This window comes from Talpa europaea, assembly GCF_964194135.1.
Source record: "Talpa europaea genome assembly, chromosome: 6".
NCBI lineage: Eukaryota > Metazoa > Chordata > Mammalia > Eulipotyphla > Talpidae > Talpa > Talpa europaea.
In genome coordinates this window covers 132,557,150-132,582,694 of record NC_140072.1, presented here as the reverse complement: position 1 = coordinate 132,582,694, position 25,545 = coordinate 132,557,150, and the positions used below count along the sequence as shown (strand labels likewise).

Sequence of the window (25,545 nt, the reverse complement as noted above, 5' to 3'; positions counted from 1 at the left end):
AAAAAGATATTACAACTATATCAACTAATGTATTTGAAAAAAAATGGAGATTTTCAATTATAGTCTTGATAACCTCTATCTTTAAAATAATTCAATTTAAAAAATGTTAATGTGAAAATTTTAACAAAAAATGGATAAACATAATGTTAATATTTAATAATATTTTCATTCTTAATTTTACAGTTTTATTTATAGTAAAGGATATAGAATTTTATTTATGGTAATAGTTAAAAGGATTTCCTTTAAATATTTTATTAGTAAAAAAAGGTATATTTAAAGAAATAATTGAAGAAAATTTGAAATAAATGAATACACTAGTATGTTGATATGAAAAACATGTTAGCAAGCTCCAAGTGTTAGGATTCATTTCCTATAAGGGATTTAGCAGGGTTTTCTGACATTTTGGGTATATAATGCAAGGGAAAGAGAAGCTCTAAAGACATCTGCAAGGCCCTTGGCCTGAGTAGTTTGAAGGAGTAGAAAAGGGTTGGAAAGTGTGGCTTGAAGAGTTTCGTTTGGGACAAGTTTTTGAGTTTGCTGGAAGATCTCCACGGGCCAATGGGGAGTTGATTCTGGATGTGGGGTTGGACATGCAGGTACTGTAGGTCATCAGTATGTGGTTGGCACTTAAAGGCTGTTGGGTGTATGCGATGGCCAGTTACAGATGATGGAGAAAAAAGGAAGGCTCTGTGACCCCACCATGAAACTGCAGCATTTACACATCAGGAATTTGAACAGAGCCAACAAAGGAGCCCAAGTGGGTGGGCAGAGAATTTGGTGGCTCTGTGCTTTGGGCTCACGCTCTTTCAGTAACAAGGAGACCCTTCTTCTCTGCTGGGGGATGTGCTTCCGCCTCATCACCTTTGGAACAGCTCACTCCTCACACTCTCGTTTTGTGGCATCCCTCTGCTCTCTTCTCACGCTTTATTTCAGCCCCGCCTACCCAAGGAATATGAAACAATCCAATCAGAAAGAGGAGCTCACTGAGTTCATGATTTTCACAGCCTTTCTTCCCACCCAGTGAATAGCACTGCAGACTCTCTATTGAGTGTGTGTCCCCCCCCCCCCACACACACACTTCCTCTGTTCTTTCAGGGATATTGTTTCCTTGGAATATGTGCACACTTGGAATATGTTCCTTGAAGTATAACTTGCATGACCCTTCCGCTGCACCGACTCAGATGCACAGCCAATCTCCTTTCATGCATTCTCCTCCAGATCCTGCTGCTAATGACAGGATTGTCCTCGGCCCCTCTCATTTGACATTCATTAGAGATGGTTTGATTAATGTAGCTCTCCCTGATGAGGCAGAGTTCTTGTTCCAAACCACTTCAACTGCAACTGGCCAGGTCTCAGGTTAACTGCTCACCCCTTATTCAATTAGCTGCAGCCAGACACCTGTGCTGTGAACAGGCATTGACCTATATAGGGGTGTTGAATATGTGATTACGTCACTAGAAACAGAAAACAAAAATCACTTGCAGACAAAGCTGTGTGCCCTGTTTATGTCTGTAGGTTTGAACATGAGGGCTAAAATAGCAAAATAGAGCAAAATCACAGATGCTGTGTCCCTAAAACCTAAGGAAATGAATAAGATGATTATCGGTGTGGAAAAAATTACACACCAATAACACACAAAGGAAAGGCCATAATTTCACATTATTATCTTTGAATAGTAGCCACTAGGAAAGAGGAAGGTAGGGAGAGAGAGAATGAAAACACTCAAGACTCGTGCTTTAAACCTGTCTTCCAGAAGACGTTGAGGAGAAATTAAATTGGCAAAGCAAATCCGAAAGCATGTACTCCTGGCCCTCAATTTGAGGAGTGGAACATGCGGGGCTTCAGAGGCCTGGAGAGACCACAGCAGCCCCTCAAATGTAGAATTCACTTGTTCAAGTCCATTTTACCAGAGGCAGGAGAAACTATTAAGTCTCACCATTTTTATTTTTTCCGGCTGGGAGGAAATCTTGAGAGTGAAAGCAAAATAATCTTAATTTCTGAAAATGTAGTATTTTCCATAATAAGCAAAAATTTAACAAAATGAAAGTAAGAAAAGAAGGAAACAGAGGCCACAAGGGAACAGGAGTCCTAGGGAGATAAATGATAAAGGTCACAATTTCCTGGTGCAGCCATCCCGGGCCGGCCAGGTTCACTATTGACTCAGACAGATGAAAAGAGAATTTTGGAGTCTTCGATATCTTTGACAGACCTTTAATGCTGAATCAGGGGACCAGACTCACAGCAGACCACAAGTCAGGGAGACAGCAACTGAGCCCCGTGATCTCTGAGCTCACTCTCTCTGGCTTCTGTCTGTTGTCTCTTCTCTCAGTCTCTCCTCATAATGATCTCTGATGCTCTCCCTAGGCATCCAAACTTCCAGGTATGCCCCACCCATGCTCTCAGGCCTCTTGGACCCGGGTGTCCATAATCATAGGTGCCTACGCCCTGTGTTCACGCTCCCAAGCTCCCAAGTGTTTCTTGTACCAACACAATATCACATGTGGGCAATGAAACCTGGGAGGAAAACAAGGCTGCAGGTTGTGGCCATACAGGCTAGTGGTGGGAGGTGAAAATAAGCCTGAGTAATGCCATTTTCCCCACACAGAGAACCTAAACAGAGTCAACTTGTCTTTGCCCCCACCTGGAGAAGGAGGGTGAGGGCAACAGCTCAAAGACAGTGAACTGCAATGAGAGGACCTGGGGACAGATTGCAGTAAAGATCTGCAGCATCTACCTGGACTGGAGAAATATCTGAAGCCTGGGATTTCAAGCATAACTGCTCGTGGTCTCCGCTCATACTTCTCTTCCGGAAAACCCTTCTATTCAGACTGAGATAGCAAAAGAAAAAAGAGAACCAAAGAAGAAAACCTAACAGACAAATTGAAGCAGGACTCTAATAACTGGGGATGAGGCATACACAGTGTTGTAAATCATTGTTACTCAACAAACAAAACTTTTTAAAGCATGAAAAAAAAAATTAAAAAGATCCATGGTCTACTTTCAAGGGTCAGTCTTACAGTTTGTCTTTGATCCTTTGATTTCTTTAGATTCCACGTAAGAGTGAAATCGTCTGGTATTTGTCTTTCTTCTTCTGGCTCACTTAGCTTATAATAATCCCTTCCTGTTCCATCTATGTTGCTGCATGAGTTATCATCTTTTTTTGATTGCTGAGTAGTGTTTCATACGGTACATGTTCCACATCTTTTTGACCCATTCATCTGCTTTGGGGAATTTAGGTTGTTTCCATATCTTAGCTATTGTAAATAGGGCTACAATAAACGCTGGAGTGCAGGTTTCCTTTTGAGTTAGTGTTTTTGTGCTCTGTAGATAAATATCTAGAAGTGGAATCTTGGGTCATATGGTAAATCCATCTTTAGTCTTTTGAGAAGTCTCCACACTTCTTTCCTAGGGGTTGGGCCAACAGTGAATAGGGTTCCTTTTTTCCTACACCCTCACCAGCACTTGTAGTTTGTGGTTTTTTTCATGTGGGTCATTCTCATAGGTGTGAGGTGGCATTTCATTGTGATTTTGATTTGCATTTCCCTGATGATAAGTGGTGATGAGCATTTTTTTCATATGTCTGTTGACCAGCTGCATGTTTTCTTTGGAGAAGTGCCTATTTAGCTCTTCTGCCCATTTTTTTGATTGGGTTATTTATTTTCTTTTTGTTGAGTTGTATAATACTTTGTAGATCTTTGAGGTCAATCCTTTATCAGATGTATGGTGTGCAAATTTTTTCTCCCATTCAGTAAGATGTCTTTTTCACAGTACAGAAGCCTTTTGGTTTGATAAAGTCCCAGTTGTTTCTTTTCTCCTTTGTTTTCCTTGCTGCTGGAGATGAGTCTGCAAAGATGTTTTTGGGGTTTATGTCATGGAGTTTTTTGACTCTGCTTTCATCTAAGTATTTTATGGTTTCAGATTTTACATCCATTTTTTAGCAGGAGGGAACAGAAAGAGGCAGAGAAGGAGAGCCAAGAATGGAGGGGCGATGGGAGAGAGGAGGCAACACAGTGGAGTGGAGTAGAGGACTGTGGGCACTTTGGTGGTGGGAAAACTGGGGATCACACCTGAGGAGAGAAATCCTATATTTCAAAATAAATAATAAACAAGAATGTTTTAAAAATAAAATAAAATATATAGCAAATAGATGGGGGAAAGAAAATAAAAAGATGTAGCTAAGAAATGTTAAAAATGGAGATTTTGACAATGGTAGAGCAGGTCTGGAAGCTAATTAGTCCAAATTAAGACAGGTAGAAAGAGAACTCCAAGGAAATTACCTGTAGAAGTAAAAATTAAATGGTTTCTAGGTAATTGAAGGCGCCAATAAGAACATCCGTAGAAGAGTAAGAGTGGAATTTATTCCAAACAACAGGTAAAACTGTGAAAATCTGGAAGCTATTTGAGCTAGAAGGAAGAAAGCATATATTTGTTTTCCCAACGATACAAGTGCAAAACCATTAGAAAATCTCAGCAAAAAATAAATAAATATACTAAAAATTGTATGAGAAAGTGATGGTTCCAATAATGTAAATTCTGAGCAATTTGTGGAATGTCAGAAAAAGGCTCTTTCATCTTGCACATTGACCTTCTAGACCTGTCATTACACTGGAGTCTGTGGGGAGAAGTATGATTATCCTAGAACATTATTGGACTCAGTATTGAACTCCATTTTCATAGTCAACCTTACTGACTCTTAATATATCAATTGCCAATGCATTTTTAAGCATGGAAGACCCAACTGTGACTAAAATATATAGTGTACATGTTGTCAAACTTTGGGATGAAGGCATGCACATGTCTAAAGATGGGAAACGAGATGGTAGAGAGAGGTAGAAGGCAGTGGGGTGAGCAGTGTTGCTGCGACCTTCATCTTAAGAGGGCAAGCCATCCTATCAGAGTTTATGGGACAAAAGATGGAGATTTCTGTGTAATTGTGGGAGTGAACAAGAAAGTAAGGAGCGATGTGTTTAGTTAAATCTTCACACATCATAGAAGTCCATGTCTAAAGTGAATGGGCATATGGAGAGCATCTCCAGAAGTAGAAATAAAATTAATTAAAAGTGGTGGCTTCTGGGGGGCCTGCCTGGTGGCTTAGGGGTTGAGTTTCAGCACTATCACAGCTACAGTGTGAATTCGATCCCTGGCCAGGGAGCTGACCCACATATGATAAAGCAGACCTCACCTGTCTCATCCGCTGCTCCCCTTAGCAGTGTATTTCAGTAGATAACTATTCTGCTCCCCACTCTGTCTCTGATGAGTCCTCTCACCACCACCCCACACACCCCTCTGGCCTACACCCCAGTTCTTTTACTAAAAAAAATGGTGGCCTCTGAAAGAAGAAACACTTGGGAATACTCCTGTTCCCTGTTATTCATTGTGAAACCCATTATCAGATTTCTTTACCATGTAATGTTTTAATCATATAGTATCATCTTGATTAGATTGGAAAAGTAATATTGAGAATGAGCTTAATAAGAAATGAGCAGAAACTATGTAAGAAGTAATCTTTGCTAAGAATCGTGAATAAAGACTTACTAAATGGCAAACATGCCTTTCTTGAGATTGAAGGATAACTTGAGAATAATATTAATTGTCTTTAGAATAATCTAATGTTATCCCAATGAATAAAACAAGAGGATGTTTCAGAGAAATTAGCATATAAAAATATAAGAATACTAAAAGCAAAGGGTTTTGAGACAGGGCTAGCAACCCTACCAACTCTTAAAAATGGAGAATTATTAGGAAATTTAGAGATAAAACAGATTGATGGCAAAGAATAAGAAATATAGAAATAGAGCCAAAGCATGTAATTATTCAATATAAGACAAAGGAAGTATTTGAAATTAATAAAGAAATATAAATTTTCAGGTTGTGCTGAAATCAACTAATAATCTATTGAAAAGTAAGATTCATTATTGTCTCACTCCATGTACCAAAATAAATTCCAGATTTCAATTTATTAAAACAATGATTTCTTGTTGAACATATTAAATATAATGAAATAAGGAAACTAAACTACTGCATAAAACTATGTACATTTATATCTAACCATGCAGCAAGATAATTCTTTTAAAACAAAATAAGAACACTCTTCTGCCCATTTTTTGACTGGATTATTTTCTTTGTTGTTGTTGAGTCTCATCAGCTCTTTGCAGATTTTTGTGATCAGTCCTTTATCATTAGTGTTGGGTGCAAAAATGTTCTCCCAGTTGGTGGGGTTTCTTTGTTTTTGTTATTGTCTCTTTTGCTGTGCAAAAGCTCTTTAATTTGATGTAGTCCCAGCTGTTTATCTTTGCCTTCACTATCACTGCTTTGGGTGATGTGTCTGTAAAGATGTCTTTGATGTGCACATCACGTAGTGTTTCGCCTATATTTCCTTCTATATATTTTATGGTTTCAGGTCTTATGTCTAGTTCTTTAATCCATTTTGAGTTGATTTTTGTGTATGGTGTGAGGTGGTGGTCAAGCTTCATTCTTTTGCATGTTCTCTGAAGAGGAAATGCAAATGGCCAACAGGCATATGAAAAAATGTTCAACATCACTTGTCATCAGGGAAATGCAAATCAAAACTACCATGAGATACCATCTTACACCAGTGAGAATGGCACATATTAAAAAAACTAGCAACAACAAATGTTGGCGAGGGTGTGGAGAAAAAGGAACTCTTCTGCACTGTTGGTGGGAGTGCAAACTGGTCCAACCACTGTGGAAAGCTGTGTGGAGATTTCTGGACCTACTAAACATAGAGCTTCCATAGGATCCAGCAATTCCACTCCTAGGTATTTACCCAAAGGACACAGAAACATCAATTCCAAAGAACACCTGCACCCCTATGTTTATAGCAGCACTGTTTACAATAGCTAAGCTTTGGAAACAACCCAAATGCCCAAAAATAGATGACTGGATCAAGAAGATGTGGTACATATATACCATGGAATATTACTCAGCATTCAAAAAAGATAAACACATGCAATTTGCTGCAACATGGATGGCGCTGGAAGGGATCATGCTCAGCGAAATAAGCCAAAAAGAAAAAGAAAAATACCGGATGGTCTCACTCATAGCAGGAATCTAGAAAACTTAAATAAGGGACCAGGAAAATGAATAACTATAAGAAAGTGAAAATCAAAATCAACAAAAAACTATGAACCAGAGACACTTTTAGGGGGGCGGGGGCGGGAGGGGAGGGATTGGGGTCAGAATGGGGGGCTGCAATTGTATGGGGAATATAACAATAAAATTTATAAAAAAAAAAAAAAAACAAAAAACAAAATAAGAACACATAAAAGGAATGGCAGAGTAGATTGCATAGAAATTTTTTAATTATGTTTGCAGGACACCATACATGGATACATCAAACATATACAATATTTTATAAGTTCAGCTTTTTGAACTTACAGAGTTAGTGGAACCCAATATGCTTGGGGTCAGGTAGGGAGAAAGGAAGGACAGTCAGTAACATTTTCACAACCTGTGTCATAATACAGCTTGATTTAGAGAAAAGAAACAACTTCCTCTGGACCCTTATTCATCACCCCTTTCTCCACCATTGAAAATCGTACTCGTCTTCCTCATGATAAGGCAATCGTCATCCTTAACTCCCTAAAGAGGATCGTCTTAGCCCTGGGTTGTTCTTTGATAGATTGACCATATTTCCCCTACACACCATCATTTTTTCATTCTTTTTCCTAGAGTGAGTCTGTTCATTTTTCTTCCACCCTTGATGATAAATTTGTTGACAAAAGAAATCGTGTTTATTCATCTTACTCCCAAATACATCAAGCCTTCACTAACCACTAATAATCTCAGTCAATCAATGAGCTAGGCAGATTCTTAAAAGAACACAGATTCCCCCATGCAATGTAAGACAGTAAACATACTTGATTCACAATCTCAAACATAGCTTTATTAAGATGTAAATCTCTGGATAGAATCTTAATAACACAGATAAGCCACCCTTCGTCCAGGACACAAATTAGTTCTCAGCCTATAATGGAAGCATTTTGTGGCACTACCTGTCATTGGCTTATTCCTGTAGGCAGCTATAAACACACAAGTCCTATTATAACAGAGACATTTGCTCTCAACTATAATTCTCAGCATCTCACAAGATGAACTTCCAGGTGGCTGAGCTATATGGAAATGAGTTTTTTTTTTCCTTCTGAGACTCTGAAAAGAATAGAGGATAACCCGAGTGTTCTTACCCATATTGCTTATCTTACAGCAACAGGTTACACTCCCACAGCATTTACTGAATGCATAATAGGTGAGTATTCATGAGAGCTAATGCTGTAGATGAAAACAAATTAAGTTGGTTTGTGCCCGAGACAGCTGGAGGGTAGACCTGAATTTTTGGTCTCTAGGTTCCAAGAATAAATCTACTGGGCTTAATCACAAGTATCCCTGTCACTTTTGGAGAAAGAACCCCTCATCTGGTAAAGTGCCTTTTATACTGGAAGGTGTTTTCACTCTTGCCCTATTACTGTTGAGTCTTCAGGATGAATGCTCATTTTCATACTGGTGACATTGACATGAAAAAGAAATACAACGATTTGATATTTTTATGTGAATCATCTTTGGAACTTGTCTTCCTTGCCTTTGGATGTAATAAATATTCAACAGAAAGGGGGTGGGGAAGGCCAGGGAAAAAATAATTGCCCTCCATGATAAGTTCTGGCATACTTATAAGGTTAAATGATGTGTTGAAAATTCTCTGAAGCATTTTTAGGATGAGTTAAAGCTAATATTCTCTTAGGCAGCCTGGCAAGAAAAGCTTAGATTGTCCTTGGTTGTGCTGCATTCAAGTATCAATATCAACCAACTTCATACTTTCATGAGAAAACACTTTGGAGGGTAATGAGATTATAGAAAATTTAACTCAAGGAGAAATTAAGTGTTTTACACATGGACAAAGACTAAGTAGAAAAATCTACTAGTTGAATATTCATTTAACAACTCACTGCTCCTTTGTTCAAATGGGTCCACAGTGTGCTGGGCATTGTACAGCCTAAGCCTTAAAAAATTAATTTAATTATCCCCAGTTCAAGACTTCAACAAGCACAGGATACAATATTTAGAAATGTACTTACTTTGGAGACATATTGCCTGAGTGCTACCTACTTGTGTTGGTGCCAAAATTAATAGAATGACTTTGAACTAGTCATCTGTCATCTTCAAGATGTAATTTCTTTATTTTCAAAAAAAAAGAGTCCCTTTCTCTTTTGGGTTTCTTGTGGTTCAAAGATTCTATCAGTGCAGGGCCTTTAGCTTGGGTTCATTACATCTTTGTATTATCCTGGGCTTTATTTTTTTGGAATGCCAATATCTGGAAATTCAATTTGAGTTTTCAGTGTACGAAAGCTGATAAAGATATTTGAGTCATGGGATTGCAGTTGTCAGCTTTGCCCAGATACCATCATAAAATTTCATTGAGAAGCATTTCTGGACCACTGATGTGTATAGAATCCATGATCCAGAGGGGTATATATAATCACATATTTAATAAGAAAAACATGCAGTGATCAAGCTAAGCAAAGATCTTTGCAATGAGAATCTGCATCTCTGCTAAGCTGGATTTTGTTGGAGTGCTTTATCTTTTTTTTTTTTTCAGTCTTGGCTTCTATGATCTTGACTCTGTGCCTTGAAATTTTTTGAAAAATCATGAAAGTGTCTTTATTAAGTTGCTTAGCATAGCAGTATCATTTAGAAATATTTCTTTTTAAAAGAGCCATGTTTTCAATAAAACTGAAATAATTTGATAGATGAATGCTATAAAAGTAAAATTGAGGTTATTGTTCTCATATGCCTTTAGACAATGAAGTGTAATTCACTACAAAAATAGTTTTCAGCAGCAAAAAAAATAATAATAATCTGTTGGGAATGTTACTTAACTTGCTTAAAGGAAAAAATAAGAAGATAAGTAAACAAAGTTCCTGAATTTTTCTCTAATTTGCTCAATAGTATTTACCACCAACAAGGTTTATATTAATTCCGGGTAATTATTTTAGTTTTCCACACTGATTTGATATCAAGTTTTAGGCTCTTCAGTCCTCAGCTTTTGCCATCTGTTGAACTAAGAATGTTCTTACTCTGGCCAATCACATAAAATTAGTAATATTGCAATGAAAGTCCTCAAGCTCTAATTTTATTTTATACACTAATTTGCTATACTAATTTTATTTTATTTATATGCTAATTTTATTTTATTTTTATTTTTATTGACCTTGTTAGTGTTTTAACACTATAGGATTTCAGTCCAGCAATTCCACTCCTAGGTATCCACCTAAAGAAAACAAAAACACTAGTTCGACATGAAACCTGAACTCTTATTTTTATTGTAGCCAAGACTTGGAAACATCCTAAATTCCCCAAAACAGATGAGTGGATCAAGTAACAGATGAGTGGATCAAGATGAAAATTCATACATTGTACAAAAATGAAAAATGATGTAAAAAATATATTTTAAAAATAAATAAAAAATAAAAAAATAAAAAACCACCACTTCAGAATCTATTAAATAAAAATAAATTATCTAATATCTTTCAAAAAAGAATAATTGGTATTTATCAACACACACACAATAAAATACTATTCAGCAATCAAAAATGACAGACTCATGCCATTTGCAGCAACATGTACAAATTTCAAATTGCATGCAGGCTTAGGGAAGGTGTTTAATACCTCCATTCTTTTCTTCTGTAGGCATTTATGTCCATGTTCCAGATCCTTACCCAGGAAGGGTGGGTGGACGTAATGGACCAGACTCTGAATGCCGTGGGACACATGTGGGCACCTGTGGTCGCCATCTATTTCATTCTCTACCATCTCTTTGCCACGCTGGTGAGTTTGGCTTTTTTCTTTCAATGATATAATTCATAATGGGATGCACACCAACAAAGTTTTGGCCCTTTTTCAATTTCAGAATGAGGGTCAGAGAACACATGTAGAGTGGTCCGCAAGGGGGAGTCCCCATCCATCCTAAATGTCTATGAAAAAAAGAACTGCTCCAGATTTCAGGTTTAAGTAAGAAATTGTCCCCATGAAGTTCAAGTGTGTGCGTGAGGGAAAACAAAAACAAAAAAAAAACCACATGGAAATCGCACATTAGCATCTCAGCATTTATAACCTAGATGATCCAAGGATTAAACCAGAATCACAGTATTATTAATTTTTTTTTATCATGTAGAGACACTCTCTTCAATTTCACTACATCTTTTTCTCAGCTGTAATTAAACTGCAGACAGGAATTGGAGACTTTAGGGTGCAGTTTGTTAATTAGAAATCAGCTCAGTGTTTTGCGCACATGTGTGTGTGCATGTGTGCAAAACCATGGAGGTGGAAATAAAACACAGAGCTGCAAAAATTGTCAAAGCACAATAAAACTGAATATCGAAATCCAGGGAAAATTTACTCTGTTACACAAGCAGATGTTTCTACTCAATATATTTTTATTGTAAAAAAAAAAAAAAGTTATAAATTGAGGTTTACGACAGATTAGAGGATAATAATTCTGAGGTCTTTCTAATGCCAAATATACATCTCCATATAGTAAAGCTGTCAGTATTTAAGATATAAACTTGGACTCTAATATTATGTCAAAAGTTCCAGGAAAGGACCCCGAAATGTGATGCTTTATTAGAAACATGTGAAGGGAAAAGCAGCTGCTCCTACTTATTGAGCTACAAAATGTTTAAGTGTTTTACATGTTTGTTCCTGATTTGAAACAATGAAGTCAGTTAATATTCCCAGTTTGCAGATGATAAAACAGACGCAGAGGAGTGCAATAATTAGCCCAGGGTCACACACCCTGTAAATGCTGAGACAGCAGTTCGCAGGTCAGCCTGGTCTGGAATCCTGTGCTCTTGGGACTGCAAATCGCCGCTTCATAGTTTATGAAATATAGTGTTGCCATATAGTGAAAATGTCTGCGTTGAGTCAAACCTCTGCCCAAGCATCACTAAAATAAAACAAATTACATCTAAACTATTTGAGGTCCCTTCCAAACCTAAATATCTATGAATCAGGTAAGTGCTGAGAAAGCAGACATGCTGAAGGCTGCATCTGCTACAGGTAAAGGCTTGGAGAATTAAGTCATGTCCATCCAAAAGGGTTTGGGAACAGTGTTCCCTGGTACGATGTTCTGGGTTCAAACAGGACATGCATGGGAAGTCACTTTGCATGGGATAATGTTTAATGTATTCACGGGCGGAAAGGACACTGAGCAGGGAGAAGGGAGTCTTGGCTACCAGGACTTGGTCTGTCAATGCTATTAATTTTACGCTCGACCCTCAGGTCTTTGCATCCTCCCTTCCTGGACCTCTGAGTCTGTGTCATGTCCTTCGTTCATGCATTTATTTATTCATTCATTCATTCATTCATTCATGAGTTCCACTTTATTAAGCCCCTACTATGTGTTTAAGCTCATTTAAAACCATGGAATAGGCCTCCCCAGTGGCGCAGCGGTTGAGCGCTGGGTTGCGAAGCTGCCCACAGCCTCTGCAGCGCCGGTTCAATCCCCGGCTGCTCCCCGGCCACCGGAGGAGGGTCCCACATGGCGCGCAGACCTCTCCTGCCGCCCGCTGCTCCCCTCAGCAGTGTACTTCGGTCCTTCTGCCTGCTCTGCTCCCCGCTCTGGCTCTGGTGAATTCTCTCACCCTCCCGCGCTTCTGACTGTACCCAGTGCATGTATACAAACAAACAAAATTAATAAAAAAAATAAAAATAAAAAAAATAAAAAATAAAACCATGGAATAACTTGAGAGTGTTGCTCGTGGCTTCAGTACCGGAGAGATAGGACTGAAATCATCTCTGCTCAGGGATCACCTCCTTAGCCATTTTTCTGTTAAAATGATGTAATGGTTTGCTATCCACAATGCAGATTTTTCACATATAGATATGGATTTGATCCTTAAGTCAGAGACTCACAAAATATGAAGGCAGGAAGAGAAAAGGCCTAGCCTAGTAATTTATTTAGTGAAGTAAATTTTTCCAAGTGAACTTCTACAGGGATCACCAATATAATGAAGTAAAGTATTAAATGGTGTGTCGACTGCTTGGACAGTCTAAATCCCCTTCATTGGGCCAAAAATGTGGCATTGATTGTGGAACACTAAGTACTCTTAGAGACTCCTGGGGCTCACCTGAGCCTTCAGAAACCCACAGAGCACAGCTTGAAAATGCATCTCGAATTCCACCCCTACATTCTACTGATTTAAGAATCTGCCCAAAATACATGTTTCTTTTACTGTGATTTTCTGAAAGTAGTTTTAAGACTGAAACTTCAAGTTTTCTTCCTCTATTTGTAATTTTTTCAATCTATCAAGCAATTAAGAATTAGAAAATCTCCATGCCAGCGAGGATAGTTTGGTAAATATAGTGGCATACCTGGGTACTGACTTAGAGTCCAAAAATCTAGATTTAGGTTCTATTTGGCCGTGCTGATCACCACATGTGTGACTTGCGAAGAATCAATTTCCCTAAGCTCAGAGTTGTATTTATCACTTCGAAAAGTAAGGAGGAAGACCTAACACTCACTTTCCAAGGTTTCTGTGAGCCTGTGAGCTGCACTTGTCTTTTTCAGGCTGTTCCTGACATGATATAAGGGGACAATCATAGCTTTCACCCACGCTGAGACCCTTTAACCTTAGATAAAGTGGTGAGCGCATGCAAATCTATATATTAATAAGTGCTGAAATGTTACTATGCTAACTTGTTCAGATGTTCTAAATTTACAGATGTAAAGTATTATCAGTCATTTTGGGCCTCCCCTGGTGGCGCAGCGGTTGAGCGCTGGGTTGTGAGGCTGCCCGGAGCCTCTGCAGCACCAGTTCGATCCCCAGCCACTGGTGAGGGTCCCACCAAAAAAAAAAAAAAAAAAAGTATTATCAGTCATTTTAAAGCATCACTGAAGCCCCAGTCACTCTCCCGTCTTTCCCCAACTCCTTCTCCCGTGCAACAAGGATGCTGTGTACATCCATCTTGCAGTTTGTAAAGCATATTTCGCTAAATTTATTAAAACCATTGATTATAAGAAGACTCTTATTCTGTGTAACATGAGCCCAAAACCCAGTCTTTAAACGATGCACCTAGATTATAAGGTGCATCCCAACTTCAGAGCTGTGAAATCAGTGTCTTAAAATCAGTGGACATCAGCTATTGCCCACACACGTATATATCCATTAAAAATAATGTATTTAAGTGACATTTTATATCACTGTGGCTGTCTCTGGGGAGATATCTGTACAAAGTCTCACAACCATGACCACAGACCATGTTGAGGCCCTGTTGCACTCAATTATGTGTTTCCTTCCTTATAAATCATCAGTAGCAGCAGTCTTCAGAATAAATGACACAAAATGCTGTATTTAGTCTCATTGAAGTTTTGCCCAAATATTCTTTATTAAACCTTTTTATCTTAATACCCACCCACAAAGCTCACGCAGTCCTCAGTATACACAGTCATACAGTCTGTGGCCTGCGAATGCCACGTTTGCCTATCAGTTCCCTTTCTGGTACATATTTAGGTTCTTCCCCAATGTCTTACTCTTAAAATGTCATAACTAATAAGTGTGGACATTGTGCCCACTTGGAGAGAGTGTCTCTAGAAAACATGCCAGGTAATAGAATCCAGGGCGCTGGAGGCTGCCACAGGCCTGAGGCTGGGTCTCGTGCCCACACACCGAGCCCGGTGCGCAGGCTTTAGTTCTGCAGCCTGTGAGCAGAGCATGGCGTGCAATTGTGAATGATTGTCTCACTCCCCACATTACACCTTCAGTGTTGCCTCTCCACCCTCAGGCTGACATGTCTGTGTCTGGACCTTTACTTGGTGGGCCCCTGCTAAGGGCAGAGTGCACTGGCGGCCCTCCCCAGCGATGGCCGAGGACTCCTGAGTCTTACATTCTCACACTGATGCTGTTAGACTCTCGGGATGATGACCGTCCAGGCGTGCCAAGGTGGCATCACCTTGCCTGACTCGCATTTTTGCATTTCTATAATTATTAAGAAAGGAACAATTTTTCATCTGTTTATTAGCCATTTCCCTTGTGGCTCATCGGATCATCTCCTTTACCCGTTTTTCTAAAAGCAAGCTTGTCTCTTAAGATTCATTGGTTGGAGTGGACCAGACATTCTGAATATTAACACCCTAACTACTCTGTGTTTCAAAGTTCCTCTCGCCGGCAGCATCCATTATCCCATTTGGGACGTGTTTTGATAGTGTTTTGACGTGTTCCAAACTATTGGTCTTTCACTAATGGTCAATATTCATTTTGGACCCACGCTTATGAAATATCATTCCCACCCAGAGGTAATAAAAATATTCTCTTCTGTCTTCTGATTGTTTTAAACTTTTGCCTGTCCCCTCTAGGTCCTTAGCTCATCTCAGCTTACTACTTACACAGGATATGAGGTAGATGAAATTCTCTGTTCAGATAAAACTCATTAGTTTTTCTCACCAAGATTCGTGTGAGATTTATAAAGCTTTGAGATATTTTATTGGATTCTCTGATTATATCTAATTTTTCATTGTATTGCATTTTTTGAGGTAACATTAGTTTCCAACACTGTGTATGATTTAGGGGTACAGGTGTACCCCTCTTCAGGTATGTGTTGCCACACCCACCACCAGGTTCTGTGGTCTTCCACCACCGTCCATTGGGCCCCCTAGAGCAAAAAGGTCAAATATTGAGTTTTTTTAATTTTTAGGGTGACTTTTATATTTTGAAAGATTTATTTATGCATACAAGAACTGGGATACAGGCCAGCTATGTGGGGGTGAAAGGATTCACCAGAGACAGAGTGGGGAGCAGAACAGGCAGACCTACTGAGGTTAGCTGCGCCCTGTGGGTCACCTCCCTGGCTGGGGATCGAACTCATGCTGCTGTGGCTGTGGATAGCTTCATAGGTTATGTCTTAACCCCTTACGCCACCAGGGAGGCCCAAGGGTGACTTTTAAATGAGAATTAATTAACTCAGTGGGGGAAAAACATACTTTATAACTAAATTATTAAAACTGAGATTATTGCCCCAAAGCCTCGGGACTGAAGTCAGTCCCCCAGGTCACTGGGGGTTTTGCTTTAAAGCAAGATCACCACTGGCTTTTCTTTGTATCTTCAAACTGACAGTTCCTGTATGGACTCTATCAAGTTAGCTCAATTAGCTTCATCCAGTTCCTGTGTGTGAGTATTAATTGTGTAAGTACTAACCTACATCCTGGCAAAATGGGGAAGAGCTTAATCTCTGAACCTCCAACTAGTCAGACATCGGAAGTGCAAACCAACCAACCAGCAGACACGTAGAGTCTGTGATTCAAGACCCAACAACACCAGTGATAGAAGTGGTTATTATCTGCTCTGTGGTCCAGGCCTGTGTCACAGACATCTGCTTCCCAGTCACCCCTGAGCCCCCTGATCTGCAATATTAAAAATATAGGTGGTTCTGGGGCCTCCATGGTGGTGCAGGGGTTAAAGTCTCAGTGCTATCAAGCTATTGCCAGTCACTGCAGCACGAGTTCAATCCCCAGGCAGGGAGCTGACCCACATGGTGCAGCAAACCTCTCCTGCTGCTCCCCTCCAGCAGTGTATTTCAATGATTCTGCCTGTTCTGTTCCCCACTCTGTCTCTGGTGAATCCTCTCACCTCCCCCCACCCCGGCCCCGGCACCTCTGGCCTGCACCCCAGCTCTTGTATGGATAAATAAATAAAATTAAATCTTTTAATATATATTTAGGCAGTCCCCACAGCTGGAGATGGTTTGTGGACCAGTGTGTAAATATGGGTGTGTGTGAGACAAACACCTCCCCACTCCCTGCAGCCTGCAACCTTAAATGATCGGTTTTGTTCATGTGCATGTTTCTTCTTGCAAAATACTACATAACATTTTAACCCCAATGGGGAAAAAAAGTCCAACCCCAGAAACACATGCGCTCTGATGGGTTTTCACCTACGCTGGCCACGGGAGCCATTCCATCTGGCGGCTTCCTGACTTAACCTTCTCAGGGACGGCGTGTGCCAGGCAGCAGGGGGAAAAAAAAAGGTTGGCTACTGTTTGTTCTGGGATAAAAATCAGCAGGCTAATCCATAGCCTCCTGGGGGCACCAATTTGTCAACCCACAATGAAAATCAAGCTTAAGTGTATAGCAAATGCATATTCATAACTATTATCTATTGTCCTTTAAAATGTCCCTCCCACCCACCAGGTATGCATTTTGCATTTCTGTCCTGACTGATTGCACTTTGCCAATTGCTTGAGAAAATCATCTTCCTTCCTCCCCCTTTCGCCAAGGATTTGGGGATGAGGACTATGGAAGAATTAACCAGATGAAAGACCTTTTTTTTCTCTGTGTTTTTCCCTTCATTATTGTTTCAAAGGAAAACCCTGTGATGTTAATACTGAAAGAGAGAAAATGTAATTAAGCATTCATTGTGGACATTCTTTTTGTTACCTTTGAAGTACCTAAATTAACACAGCAATCTCTTGATTTTGCTTCTGTAGTGGCAGCTTTCTGAGAGTAGTCATATTTTGCTGACAAAAATGTGCATCTCGAAGTATAAATTAAATAACTTGATTCTGTTGGATTCGTTTAAAAGTGCATCTGTATTGAATATATCCCATTTTACATTGCTCTGATTGCATTTGACTTTTTGTTGACCTATATAAAAAATGAAATTGTTTCCAACTACATTCAGCAAGACAGCTTAGGATAGTGTGATTATAAATGGTAAGAAGAAAAAGAAAAACACAAGATTATGGTGTGTTAGCCAGATGCCTGCTGTGTGTCTATTGTGCACTTGAAAATAATTAAAAAATAGAAATTATTAACAAAGTTCACAGCAGAGAAAGAAATAGGATTAAAGGTGGCATTTCTGCGAAAGGGTAAGTTGTCAGCTATCTCTAAAGGCAAAGAAAATAGTGAAGTGACTTTAGAGAAAAAAAGGAAAATGAGCAGGGAAAGATAAACTGGGCCAGGGCAGGACTTTATGCAGAGTTGGACAGAAAGCAAAATAAGATATGCTCGTGCTGAGAGACACGCTCAGCCAAGAAGACCTGCTCTCAAAGGGCAAAAATGAGCCACAGCATTCAATCGTCTAAATCCTGCTAACCAAAAAGTGGCCTTTGGAGAGAGGATGAGCCTCCAGGATGGGGGACAGAATGGCTACCTCACCACAAAATCAGATGCAGGGATGCTACCAGAAACACACTAGTTCAGTGGTTTATTGAATTTTGCTGACATGGACTGTGGACTAATGGAAAGAAAATGAGTTTAATTGTCTGTGATGAAATGTGTAAAGTTGGTGCTTAGCATCCCCCTTCACTCAGGGGAATCTGAGCTTTTTCAGGAGAGTGAGGAGAAGGAGGAGTTAGAGAAAGAGACAGGCCGACCACCCACGACAACACCTGGGCAGCAGCCATGTTGAACCTGGAAATGGATCTGTGAAATTCACTGAGCTAGAAAGTCAGCATCCCCTGGAATGGTATAAAAGTTCATAAAACTTCTAAAAACAAGACTTCCCAGGCTGGAAGATACCTGAAATGTGGCATTTTGCACACCACATGCCTGGCCAATGTTGAGAATGGTTGTTATGATTTAAGGAAAGTGAAGAATTAGATGGGTATTAATCGCTATTAAAATATTCTCCACTCTTTCACTGAAATTGGTGATTCATAATCTCCCAGCACCTATCATAGAGCATGTGTCACAGCGGTTGACTGCCACATAGTAGAACAAACACTTGCATATTCACAGAAAGTCATTTTATAGATCCGTTAGGTGGGGCAGGTAGCCGATGTCTGAATATATATATGAATTTCTTTTTGTAAAGCTTTGCCCAAGATGAATGCCACGGTGTCAAGTGTGCACCTGTGCCCCAGCCTCCCTAAGAGGAAATGGAGGGACTTAGCCTTTGTTAGCCCTCCTCCACCCCTGAAATTGCATGATTAAAGAAAATAATGATATGGCATTCCATGTCTCCTTTCACATGTAGATAATATACAAAGGTAAACACTACAAAAATAAACAGTGGCAGTTGATTGCACCATTTAGAACTGGCCAAGTGTAAATGGAAGTGTTTCATGTCAACAATGAAGCTGTGGTGATTCATGGCAAGTTCCTGTAAGAATCCCTTCTTTGGTGACTATCACTGAGCAGAAACCTGTGCAGCACAGTAGCAACCCTGGAAAGCAAACTTTTTGGCCCAGCACGTGACTCAACCCTGAAAAGAAGATTCTAGCCTCAGTGCAGGGTTCAGATTATTCATGAGCATTACCTGTTTTCTGTAAAAAAAAAAAAAGTGGGAAAAGCACCGAGACAATTGAGGAATAATTTTTGCTTTCAGAATTAGGACTTTCCCTCCACTTCCATGACTTCTGATGGGGGTGGTTAGGAAAATAGTTGGCCCCAAATCAACCTTCACCCTCAATCCAATTCTATACAGTACTGATTTGTAGGAAAATCCTATCTCGCAGATGATGGATATTGCATGTGGCAGGAGCCTTCACTCCTACTTCTGCATGACAGTGGTTATTGCCACCTGGCCAGAGTCTGCAAAAAGAACTACAAAGTAATTCTCACCTCTTACCATGTTCTGCACACTCAGCCAGCCTCCCCAGAATCGCTGCTTTCCATTCCAAAGAGACCGTCAAAGCCAGTCTTCACAGTCTCTCTCACCCTGAGTGCCACATTGTTACCTTATCATAGCACCCTAGGCTTCAGGTGACAAGGATCAAGCTGAACACCAATGTTCAAGAGGAGACACGGGCTGCATGCAATTTTAAATAGTCTCTGTCTTCCCATCACATTGTATGCTCATCCAGCCGTGAAGCCTAAACATGCAAAGGTATTTGTTGCATGTACTTTAAACTTTCTCTTATATCTTTCTTAAATCTGTTGCCAAAACCACTTCCAACAGTTTGTCGCAATTCCCTACGTGTGGACTATCGCATTGCTAAGCCCTTTAGCCTGTTTCTCTAGCAAAGCAAAGCTTTTCCTTATTGAGTCTTGCCTTCTCCCTACCATGAAATCCAAACTCTCATCAGCATGACAAGGAGAAGGTGCAGCCAACATCCCTCCTCCATCTCTCTGCTGTCACTGCCGGTAGCTTCTCTGTCCTCCAAGAAGCATGTATAACATGTGCTGCCTTTTAAAGCGCAAGTAGCAAAATGGTATATGTTTAATTACCTTTGTCAAACTGTACTTTACACTGTCTAGTTACAATTTCAATAAGTCAGTTTAAAATAACTGCTTGGCATGCATTTAGAAAAACAGAATATTTGCAAGGAAAAGTTTGACAGAGAAGAAGCTAATGTCATGATTTTGTGATTATTGCAACCCCCCTCGGTGGCATTCACGCACTCACACCTGCCCTCCCTGCCCTGCCTCTCTCTGACCCTCCGTTCCTGCTCATCAGGCTCCCGATAAGCCTCATAGTCCCTGGCCCTGTGTTCTCTCATGCCATCCGGAAAGTCTGTCTCACCGTTGTCCCTACGTCACCCTTCTTGATATATTGATATCTTGGGAGCACGTAGTTGGACTCTTATCAAGGTCTCAAAATCAGAAATCAGCTCTTGTGACCAGATCAGCTCAGAAATCTTGTGCTCAGAAATCTAAATGCTGGGAGAGCTCAGAACCAAGCCCACGATACGCTGACTGGGTTTAGTGTCTGTGCAGCCTTCCCTCCACCCACCAAGCGCAGCTCCAGTTTTCTTTCACACACCTGTTTTCTGGGAGGAAGGTGAACATTTTCCAGGATGGAGCACAAGGGAGACAGGGTGGAGCGTGAGAGAGACAGGGTGACAGAGTGTCTCCAAGGTAGAGTGGTTTGCTGCACACAGACACTGGCAGCAGTGCCCATACCAGCCTGGGTGCGTTTTGACATTCCAGACTTGTCTTGTACCCACTTACTGTCTGAACTTGGTAGGTACGGGGGAGAATTCTCCAGGAACAAGGGCTTCCTGGACTGAGCTGGGTAGCAGCCCAGGAGGCCTAGTTGTTACAAAGCAATGGGCTCAGTGTCCTATGTGCATTGAGATCATATACTGTGACACCAGGTTTTGAAAAAAGAAAGTCTTCCTGTAAATTGACATGGAGACAGGAGGTTGATGCAAATTTCTTTCCCCAATTAAGAAAGGGAGTGAGGTTATAGAGGTTTTGGGGACTGGGGTTGAGAACAACAGAGTTACATCTTACTGACTATGGAGTGATAAAGGCAGAGAAATATGAATTAGACTGAGGTTCCTTGGCAGGCCACAGGGCACTCTTACATCAAAAAGTGTGAAGAAAATTTTTTCCCAGATAACAGGAGGTTTGCATTTCTGGCCTCTGGGTTACAGCTCTCCTCTGTGGTCTCCTGGCTTCAGCTGACCTTGGCGCTCAGCTCAAGGTTAGTCACTTCTGCTTGCCCAGGCTGTATTATTTGTAGGTAAGGTGGAGTCTCTGCCATCTGTGGAAACAAACCTTTAAGAGAAATATGGTCTGTTTTTTTTTTTTTTTTTTTTTTTGCCTTTGTGCTCTAGGGTCTAATATCAGTTTAAACATTTAACCGCAGTTACATAGGTAGAGAGGGCCTGCAACAGCCCCCAAGAATAAATGTCCCCTAGTACCCATCTGGAGTGGCAGAACTTCCAAGTCTCCCTTAGTATGGAGAGGCAGTGGGTGAGAACAGACCATTGCTAATCAGTGGCCCAAGCCCGAGACCAGACAGAGAGCAGAGGGCATTGAATGTGGAGACTCCGTCAAAGATATGTCTGCCGCCTCATACCCAGAGCTGTGAATGTGACCTTATTTGGAAAAGGGATTCTTTGCAGATATAATTATATTAAGGATCTTGGGAGGACACCATTCTGCATTATCCAGATGGAGCCTAAATCAATGGCGAGTGTCCTTGTAAGAGATGGGTGAGAGCAGGCATAGGGAGAGCAAGGAGGCAGTGTGAAGAGAGGCAGCGGGTGGAGCGATGCAGCCACCAGCCAAGCAACTCCCGGGTCTGCTGGAAGCTGGCGTCCCAATGAAGGCGCCTTTGCTGGAGCCCTCTGAGGGAGCACAGACCTGCTAACAACTCAGTTTTGGAGAACTGGGCTCCAGAATCTTCACAGAATAGACTTCTGTCTTTGTAAAGTACCACACTTGTGCAGTTCATTACAACAGCCCTAAGAAACTAACACAGAGGACATCACTGAGAATCAGGGCTCTTGCCAGGAACTGGCATGGTGACCAGTTCATCATTGAGAAAACCCAGAGCCCCCAAACAGCACCATCACTTCCCTGATGAGGGACAGCAGACAGCCACCCAGCTATGGTGGGTCAAACGTCAAAGCACCAGTGCACACTTACCTTAGACCAGCCATTAATCTGGTCCAAGATAGGCGCATTGGTTCCAAAAAGGAGCATTGATTCAAATGTAACTGAGTTCTTTTTATATTGATGTGCCGTTGGTTTACAATATAGATAATCTAATGTAACTGAATTTTAAAGGACCATGTTACACTGATAATGGCAAGATTCAGTTTTCAGCGTTCAACACAAAAGGGTTTAGGGACTAAATTAACTTCACTGGTGGAAATAGCAAGAAAATTATTTCAGTTCTGCCTCAGTTCTACAAAGAGCCAGTAGGACTTTTATATACTTTCATACAGGCTTTACCTGTATGGGTAAAGGGTTGTTGGTAGAGGATTAAATGAAAAGCTGCAATTCTTTGAGCTATTCACATTGTATCCATAACATGGTGTAAATGAGGGCGCTGAAACTCACGTGGGCTAGTGGTTTCAGGCAGCTCGTGATGGGTAGAGCCTGTTTGCTCACCAAGGTCTCCAACCACTGTGTTTTTCCACCCATCTGCCTGCCCATGTCTGCTTAATTCGGTTGCGAACTTCATGGCGGTGATAGCAATATTGTATTTATGTTCCTGACCGGCCAGCGTCTGCCACATCGATGGACTCCATCAGCTGTTGTCAAATTTAATCAAATAACATAACCTCACTGTCCTTAAGTGGCCTGCCATCTGTCTGGTATTGGGGAAATAATTAAAAATAAAATCTCCTGCCAACCCAGAGAATCTCTCCAGCAAGGTAGATGAGGAAGAAAGCAGTTTTGCTATTGAAGAATCCCTAAACCAGGCTGCGACGGGCATGCGGGCCACCTGTAAAGAGATGGCAGAGGCTGGCAGCATCCTCGCTCTTTTATGCCTCTCACCAGGACACATCCATGTTCGAAAATGGAAATAACTAGTCCTCACGTAAGAAAACTTGACAGCACGTTTCTTAAATATAGTTCCCCTAAATTCACCTGGTAATTGGAGTGGCCATCTGCGATAGCTAATTACCTTTATCCAAAGGAAAACTAAAACTTCTCATCTCTCCATGACAAGTAGGTAGTTTTGCAACATAGAGCCAGGTGGCTGAGTTACATTCCCACCTTCCCACCACCAGGGGAGCCAGGCACTGTCTTCCTGATGTTTATATTTTGAAATGATCACCCCAGGTCCTTAAGGAAAACATTCCTGGGCTGTAAAACAGATGACGTTTATTTTGCTTTTAAAAAGGTTTATTTTGCTTTTATATACATACACACACACACATATATATATCACCAAGGAATTCTTCAATAAATTCACCAAGAGGAAGAATTTACAAGGACCACTTTTCTAAAGGAAATGCCTTAAGAAAAGAGAGGGGGTGATAATCACATTCCCTTTTTTTCTTCAGGGAAAGTGATTATTATGTTTTTCTTTTTAGATTTGTGTTTGTCCATTCACTGGAGAGAAAGATAGCTGGTCAAATTAGGACACAGTGCAGGGCCTGGGCTGTGCCCAGTGAGGGCCAGGGGTGGTGTGAGTGGCTCAGGCGCACCTACAGGTGGATATCTCTGAATTTGGGGTGAGCTTGATATTACTTTTGATGATAGCATCAAGGTCAAGATCAAGGTCACAGGGAGGGGTTAACTTGGAGTGAACTAAGAAATGTCTGGTTCAGAGTATACCCGATTTTATTCATGCCCAGATGCCCATGGAGTGGCAGACTTGGCGACATTGGTACTAATCTACGGTCTAAGTTCTGTCAGGATCCCAAAAGACATGGCTATTAAAAAGGAGGTTGTTGGCGTTTGTTCCAAACCAGGCATAGTCTGTCAAGATTTAATAATATTTGGAAGCTTTTTTTCCTTGTTACATACTCATTAAAACCTGTATAAGAGTTAGCCATTAAATTCTGCATAATATTCTCTCTCATACTTAAAAGTCATGACTAACTTGCCTGCACTTTCTTACCTGCATCCTTAACCATCTGATATTAATAAATTTGTGAATAACAAAACTGAAATGTGAAAAACTGAAAATTTGAAAGAGAAAAGTTATAAATTGAGAAAGAAAAAGATGATCTGCTGAATCTAGAACTTTAGAGAATTCTAAATTAAAAAGGGACCAGAAGTTAAAATATTTCAAATTCTACCCTTTTGATTTCTTATTTTACCTTATTTGCCTATTCCAAAAGAATAATATGCCTTTTTTATATTTGGAAATATGGCAAAATAGAAAGAAAAGGACAAAATCCATTTTTATAAAGGCAAGCACCATTACCATTTCTAAAGTACCACCTTCTTACATTTTCACTATTATTCCTTTTTGTGCATAATTGTATCTTTACTATATATTTTCCTATTTAATTTTGCAATATCAACATTTTCCAAAGCTATTAACATTTATGAGTGAATTAATTATTATTGCTATGTGACAAATTATGAGCAATTTAAGAGCTCACAACAACACATGCTGATTTTCTCATGTACTTGGGGTGGTTCAAGAATCTGGGACACAGTTGACTTGGCATCTCATGAGGTCACAACCAAGACTTTGGCTGGGACTACAGTCATCTGAAGGCTGGACTGACTGGAGATTCCAAAGCCAAGATGGGTCATTCCCAGGGTTAAGGGCATAAGGCCATGAGTATGTCCTCATGATATGGCGCCAGACCGCCACCAGAGTGGATGATTCAAGAACAAGCAGTGGGGAAGCTACAATGTCTTTTATCCCCTAGCTTTATAAGTCACACACTGTCTCTTTCACAGCAAACCATATTCAACTTGCCCAACACAAGAGTGTGAACACCCAAAGGCATGAAGAAAACTGGGCACCATCTTGGGGACCAGCTACACCATGGGAATTTTTAATAGCTATAAGAATTCTATAATAGAGATCTTTATAACTGTATTAACTATGTATGAAAGGTTAGATGCTATTTCCAGTAATTCATTATTACAAATGACCCTGTATCAAGGACCTTTGTGTATTAACTTTTCATCAGCACTTCGGATTATTTTCTTCAGATATAACCTCTGAAGTGGGATTGTTGAGTTTATAAAAAAACTTCCTAGCTTCCATTTTAAATTAGCTTCATAAAGCAAATTAATATTTTATATTGATTATTTCCATTAACATATTATTTCCTTTAACATATCTGTGATAAATATCTTAAGTTGCCTAGCAGTTATCCTCAGAAATGTGTTTGTTTTTCATTTAATGTGTTCTCTATAGCATATATTTTAGGTAGCTATTTTGTATA

The 25,545-nt window shown here is 40.2% G+C and overlaps 1 protein-coding gene across 4 annotated transcripts in view; it reads left to right on the top strand.

Moving 5' to 3' along the window:
* Positions 1 to 25,545, top strand: part of NALCN (sodium leak channel, non-selective) — a gene marked incomplete at its 3' end in the record, with an annotated part of 232,286 nt that overhangs the window by 116,775 nt on the left and 89,966 nt on the right. For all 4 annotated transcript variants that reach the window (XM_084234488.1, XM_084234487.1, XM_084234486.1 and 1 more), the window contains one exon: positions 10,702 to 10,839. In XM_084234488.1, coding sequence (XP_084090614.1) covers positions 10,702 to 10,839 — 138 coding nt within the window. The remainder of the gene's footprint in view (positions 1 to 10,701; positions 10,840 to 25,545) is intronic.